A 6,717-nucleotide genomic window follows, 5' to 3' on the forward strand; every position below is an offset into this window, starting at 1 on the left:
GCCCTCCCCCACTTGCATTCTCTCTCTCTCTCTCTCTCTCTCTCTCTCAGAATAAACTTAAATAAATAAAATATCACAAAATTCTAGAGGAAAAAAGATCATTTTTCTAAAAACAAATTATATTTTTTGAAACACTTTCTACATAGGTAGAAACTTCATTTTGCTTATTTTGCTACTATTGGCTTACATAAAAGAACTAAATAAATTTTTTTTAAAGTTTCACAGGAAATATTTTAAATAGTAATTTTCAGCACATGACTTGAGCACAACTTTTGTATATCTACAGTATTAAAATGAATGAATGATAACTAATATATTCAGTTATCAAAGAAATGCTGGGTTATGTTTTATATAAAATCTAAAATAAGGTCTGGAAACTGTACTGATACATCTCACAATGATTTAAGTAAGTCACATCCCAGAAATTTTCTTGGTTAACCCTTGAAATAATTAGGATATACCATTCCCTATAAAACACTGATTAAGTTTTTATATTTTCTTTAAATTTTTGTTTAAAAACTAAATAGCAAAATACTTTCAATATTAGTAACTCTGAAGATAATGAACAGATTAAAAGCAAAACTAATGCATACCTTATGTAACTCAGAAGATGAAGACTTTTTCCTTTTTCCTTCTGTGACAATTTCTACAAAGACATGGTAAAAATTATCATTTAATATCTAAATGAAATACACAGTGTAATAAAATAAATCCTCTCACAGCTATCCTTTGTTTTAAATTAACCTGTTAGAATTTGAATTTACATTGATATATTTTACAGAATCTAATGGACTAAACATAAAGGTCAAAAAATAATCTGAAGAGCAGCAAGTTCTCACAAAATGTCTTCATTAAATAATATATATGATGACAATAGAAAAAAGAAGAAAACTTGGCTCTAAGAACTAAATAAAATATCACCCAGCAAAAGTCCAATAGGTGTTCAACAAATGTTGGTTGAACCATATGACCAGATAGATTTTTGTAATTGGGAAGTGGGGGAATGAAGCAAAAGGTGAGAGTTACATTGGGAATATTCTACAAAAACATTTTCAGGGGTATCTGGGTGGTTCTGTCAGTTAAGTTCCGACTCTTGATTTTGACACAGTTCTTGAGATTGAGCCCCGCATCAGGCTCTACACAGACAGTGTGGAGGCTGCGTGGGATTCTCTCTCTCAAAATAAACTTAAAAAAAAAAAAAAATCTGCAAATGTGTTATTAGCTCCCTCTCCCTTTATAAAAGATATGTTTTTTGCCCCAAATTCTTGCTCTTAGACTTGTTAGCACTTCTGAAGAAAGTCACATAATAGTAACTGCAAATACTACTTACTACTATTACTACTACTAACTACAAAACTCACACTTGTTTTTTTTTCTTTTAATGTTTATTCATTTTTGAGAGAGACACATACAGTGTGAACAGGGGAGGGGCAGAGAGAGAGGGAGACAGAAGTTGAAGCAGGCTCCAGGCTCTAAGCTATGTGCACAGAGCCCCACACAGGGCTCAAACCCATGGCCTGCAAGATCATGACCTGAGCCCAAGTCAGCCACTTAACCTACTGAGCCACCCAGGTGCCCCAAAATTCACACTTGTTTTAACAAAGACTTTCAAAGTTAGTTAACAGTTCTTTTATTCATCCCTGACTACTTATTCCATTTTGAGCTCCTATTACCACTTGAAAGTCCTTTTTGTTTTTTCAAAAGATGATCTTTCTTTGCTTCACTTAAAAGCCATGACTACAGTATCATTAACTTCTCAAAATTTATTTGTATCTTTAACCATCTTCCCTCCTTTCTGCACATCTCAAGAAACTCGATTCCAATCTCCCCCATTTCTTTTGGAACCTCACCCCATCAATTATCTCCTACTTAATATCTTTCTCTTTCCACTGACCCCTTTCCAGCTCCATACCAATCTGATTTAAGTGTCTTAGAGTCTTAAGGAAAAAAAATTCCTTTCTACCTAATGTCCTACTCCAAATTGTTCAGAAATCTTTTTTTTCTTTTTTTCTTTTTTTTTTTTTTACATTTTGTTTTCCTTGTTTCATTCAGCCTCTTGAAATCTGGCTTCCGTCCTACTAAAATCAGTGGTAAAAGTAACCTCCTAATTGCCAAATTCAGCACTCTCACACTATTTTAACTCTGTAATTTACACTGCTTTTCACTCTCCTTGTTTCCTAATTTGCCCATCTGCCCACCAATGTCTCTTCCTCTTTACATTGAAATTAAATGTATGTGATTCAAGATGTTTTTCACTCTGTACGTTCTGTGGGTAATTCCATTCATGCCAATGGCTTCAGCTAACATCTATGCACATAATGTAGTTTTATCATGATTAATTGCAGATTCTGATTTTGACCTTCAAGTATCGTTCATTACACCTATAATGCAAAATATGCAGACAGCACCAGGGCCTACTAAAAAAATAAAGGCATATCATCATGGGACACTAGATCCTCAAGAAAGAACGGGGCGGGGGGGGGGGGGGGGAGGAGAGAAGAGTTTCACAATCAAACAAGTTTGAATAACAGTGCATGCTCAGCTACTCTTTTGCAGAGGCTCAGTGTACTATAGCGTAACAAAGGCTCTAAAAATTCTGCAATAAATTAATTTTTCTTGTAACTACAGCTCTCATACTTATTTGTCCACAGAAACTTCTTTTTTCCAAGTGAGACTCACCCATGCCCTGTGACAGCAAAAGAAGTTAAAATTATATATTTTGTAATCAGACCAGACTTTGAATCCTGGCTCTGCTTCTTACTTGCTATTGCTAACAGTTGCTTACCCTCTCTAAATCCAGTTTTCTCATCTGTATATCAGAAATAATAACCACTTCACAGGGCTTTTGAAAGAATTAAAGTCCCTAAAATTCTTAGTACACTGCTTAGTACCAAAGTACTCAACGTATGTACCCTTAACTTAAATGAAAGTGAACACAGATTCCTTGCATGTTGCCTGAAGCAATCCATTGAAAACCTGAAATTCACTTGAAATTTCCTGTTTGAAATCAAAGATTCATTTGAAAATTGTTATCTATGACTCTAATTTATCTGTTATACTTTTGTTATTAAACATTTCTAATGGTCATTCTCCCTTGAATGACCTGTGCATTATTTAATTATTATTTTACTCAGTTGTTAGTGGACCCGTCTTTGGCACCAGTGAATTTTTTATCTGTGTCCCATTTAATTTACTGCTTTTGATATTCTGTGAACTTGAAAATAAGATATTCATGCTCATTGGGGTTACAAATAATTTTAAAATATAGATACAACGTACTCTGAAGAAAAGCTAGAGAAGCTTCTCACAAGTAAACTTTAGCATACAGACTTTGTAATTTCTCGTCTCACTGCTCAAAGGTGTTTTGTGCTTAATTCCTGATTAATGGACACATTACAGAAAAGTAAGTTAATCAGAGCTTTTGTGATTCTTCTATTTATAAAATTTTTCTTTTAATTTTAAAATATCAATTCATTTAAAAATAAACTCATTGCATGCTAACATGGCTCAAGTATTATATGAAAAATAATTGTTTTAATGTTGAGAAGAATGGCAGTATTTTACTTATTTGCAAATCTCTTTCATGTCTAGCTTAATAAAAGACAACTGTTTCCCCCCCATCTGTTTCTGCATTCAATTTGTTGTGATACATGTCATGTAGCCTCTGGAAAACTCTACTGTACACATGTGGGAGAATAAGAGGAAAAGGTAAACAGTGTCTTAGAATTGTTACAAAAATAATTTTGACCTCACAGACCCAGAAGGGTCTCAGGGAACCCAGAGGTCCCCAACACACCTTAAGAACCAGTGCCTAAAGCAGATTATAACCATGCTGGAAACCATCCCACTCTTACAGTTATCAGTTACATGAATCCATAAATACTTGTTTTGTGTTTAACTTAAACCAATTGCAAGTGAGTGCTACTTGCAACTAAAAGATATATCAGCAATGCACTATGTAACCCTTTACAGTTTCTTCTTTAGGTGTATGTTTTAGGGAAACCTAGTGCAGTCTCACAGAGGAAACTTTGAAACTTCATTTTTTTTTTTCCCTACTGCCATCCACATTCTACTTCTAACTAAATAGAATTCTTCCTATTAATCAAATTCCTCTCTTTGGGTACTTGGAAATTCTGATGACCACAAATGTCACTTCCGGTCATAAGTTCAAGTTAGCAACCACTCCTAATGAAATGGCAAATATATGCATACAAATATCACACAGAATCCAGAATCCCTTCAAACCAACTGATTAGTTTTATTTCTGATAATCTGTGGAGAAAATTAAACATACTTTAGAATCATTCTTAAAAATTAATATTCGTCTCTTAAAACCAGATGAATACTGGAAAACAGCTAGGTAATATTAGATTTGAGAATGGGTTTTATACAATAGCAATTATTTTTCAAAAAGGACAGCTCCAAAAAGAAAATCACCAGGAAAAAAAAAAAAAATCTTCTCCAGAGGTATAGGTAACATAAACATCACTATCTTTTATGAAATAACAGCTGTGTTTTCAAATTTTACCTCCCACGGCTACTTGCATCATGTTAACTGTAATAAATGTGACAAGTGAAAGGAGATGGGATTTGCTGAAGGACAGGGTTAATATCTTGCTGCTCCCCCTCAAAAGAAATGTATTAAGATGAAATGCACTTAATTGAAAAAAGGCTGTGCATCTTAAACTGAAGAATAATAATCCCTAAAGCTCTGTTAGAAAGCATGCAATTGGCAGCAGATGAACAATGCGCATTTTCCTAATGTGTAAATTTTACATGAAGGTCTTAGAAGAGGAAAAAAAGTATATTAAAATAAACACTGATCTATTGCAGGCTGGTACTTTCATATATGTAATGCACATACTTTCAAAGGCAAAGAATATCCCTAGAAAACACACACACACACACACACACACACACACACACACACAGTTGCTTATGAAAAGGGAGTCAGGTTTTTAACTGCTTCAAGCAATGTCCCAGAAATCCTGTTCACTCTTCCTTTGCAAATAAGGCAGAAAAAGGTTTGAGACGCACTGCCATCAGAGACTCCTAATAAATTTGTAATTGCTAAGACTGTCTCTGCAAAAATAAACGGTACAGTAAGAAAGGAGACAATGAATTAACTGATTCATTGGGTGTTAGTTTGTGGACTGAACTGTAAGCTTATTAAAAATAGACTCCTCCCCCTCTCCTCCTCCAGTGCATCCACAGGACTTAACACGAGGAAATGAGGTACTCTTAGCAGATGAGATCTTTGACAAAAACTTGTTGACTACGAGGAGCTCTACCTCTTGTCTTACAACTCCACTTTTGTGTTTCCAACATGTAGTACCCCGAGCTGAAGCCATAAAGCAATTTCAAAAACAAAAATACACGGAGAATAAAAACACAATGGAAGCACAACTTCAAATCCTTTGTTCGACTTTTTAATCACTTCTGGAAGAAGCAGCAGGAGGCTGGAAAAGAAAAAGGTTATTAAGAGGGCCTGTTCAAAAGAACGAAACCCGTCGCAGCGCTGATCTGAGCGACGAAGTGTCAATTAACAAGCCCCGCCTCTCCCCCTTTGCAGCCGCTGCTATACCTGCCCCGAGGTAAGGGGGTGAGAAGGAAGCTGAATCGAGAATCAAAGAAATAGAGAAAAAGTGGGGTCAGGGGCTGGAAGTGAAACTGGTACACTGGTGGAATTAGAAGAAGGCGTGGCAGGGGAGCGGCAAGCCAACCGGGAAGATTCCTGGGCCGACGAGACTCACGCAAGGTGTTCGGGGGACGAGGGAAAACCTGAAGGGGTGTTGGGGTTAAGAGCGGCCAGCGCTTTGATGACAGCTAGGACTCGGTCTCCGACTGGCAGAGGCGGGGGCGCCCCGGGAGTCTTCCATTGTGCGCGCCCCTCCGCTCGTACCCTCCCCGCCCCTCCCCTCCCCGCGCGAACGGGAGCCCGAGCCCCCACGGGAGCTCGAGCCCGAGCCCTCTCTGGTCCGGGCCGCCGCACCCGTCGCCGCCTGTACCTCCCATTTGCCCAAGGTTGAAGAGAATATGCTCAGCCCTCCTCCGACCCGTTCTCACCGGATGAAGATCGACGTCGCCCGGCCTTCCCCTTGTCCATCTTCTCTTCCTCCTGCTGGAGTCGCAGTTGCTGTCGCTGTCACCTCAAGACCCCTCAGGCTGGGGAAGAGAGGGGGAGGGGAGGGGGGGGAAGGAAAGCCAGGAAAGTACGAACAGCGCTTGCGCAAGAGCCGTCGCCTGCCCTCAGACCGGAAATCAGCTGCCCCTCCCACCTCACCCGGAAATCACTTCCTGGGACTTGTTTTCTCTGCGGGTTGCCACCTCGAATGCCTATTTAGTGGTACTATTCTTGTTGTCTCTGAACCTATCGGAAAGTGAGGTTGTGTGCGTGGTTTTAGCCCGAGATCGTCTGCGGCTTTGTTTACTTTCAAGGCTGGGGTAGACTGAAAATTGAAAAAGGGGAAACTTTAGGAACTCCTGTAGTTTAATGACTCTCGCGAGGTGGCCCAGAAAAATGAAAATAAAAGGAATACTACACGGTCTCTCCTAGCTACTTGTCCTCAAGAGTGTCCTCAAACTCAGAAATAAAAAGACGGTAAAGCCACCTGTTAGCCTAGACATTGGCTTAGCATTTGGAGTGGAAATGTATTTGGTCAGCTGAGGAAAAATGGCATAGTAATAAAGAGGATCTCTTTTTAAAATTCACACTCA

General features: G+C 38.3%; 1 protein-coding gene across 7 annotated transcripts in view; it reads right to left on the minus strand.

Moving 5' to 3' along the window:
* Positions 1-6,234, minus strand: part of SENP7 (SUMO specific peptidase 7) — a 149,226-nt gene extending 142,992 nt beyond the window's left edge. For 3 of the 7 annotated variants that reach the window (XM_019448231.2, XM_019448230.2, XM_019448227.2), the window contains exons 1-2: positions 6,067-6,233; positions 594-646 (exon numbers count right to left, since the gene is read on the minus strand). In XM_019448231.2, the coding sequence (XP_019303776.2) occupies positions 594-646; positions 6,067-6,106 (93 nt within the window). In that variant the 5' untranslated portion in view covers positions 6,107-6,233. Of the gene's footprint in view, positions 1-593; positions 647-6,066 lie in introns of those variants that run through there. The other 4 variants (XM_019448229.2, XM_019448232.2, XM_019448228.2 and 1 more) reach the window with 4 other exon arrangements.
* Between the last annotated feature and the right edge of the window lie 483 nt (positions 6,235-6,717).

Source organism: Panthera pardus, unplaced genomic scaffold, assembly GCF_024362965.1.
Source record: "Panthera pardus isolate Hobbes unplaced genomic scaffold, ASM2436296v1 HiC_scaffold_16, whole genome shotgun sequence".
NCBI classification, from domain to species: Eukaryota; Metazoa; Chordata; class Mammalia; order Carnivora; family Felidae; genus Panthera; species Panthera pardus.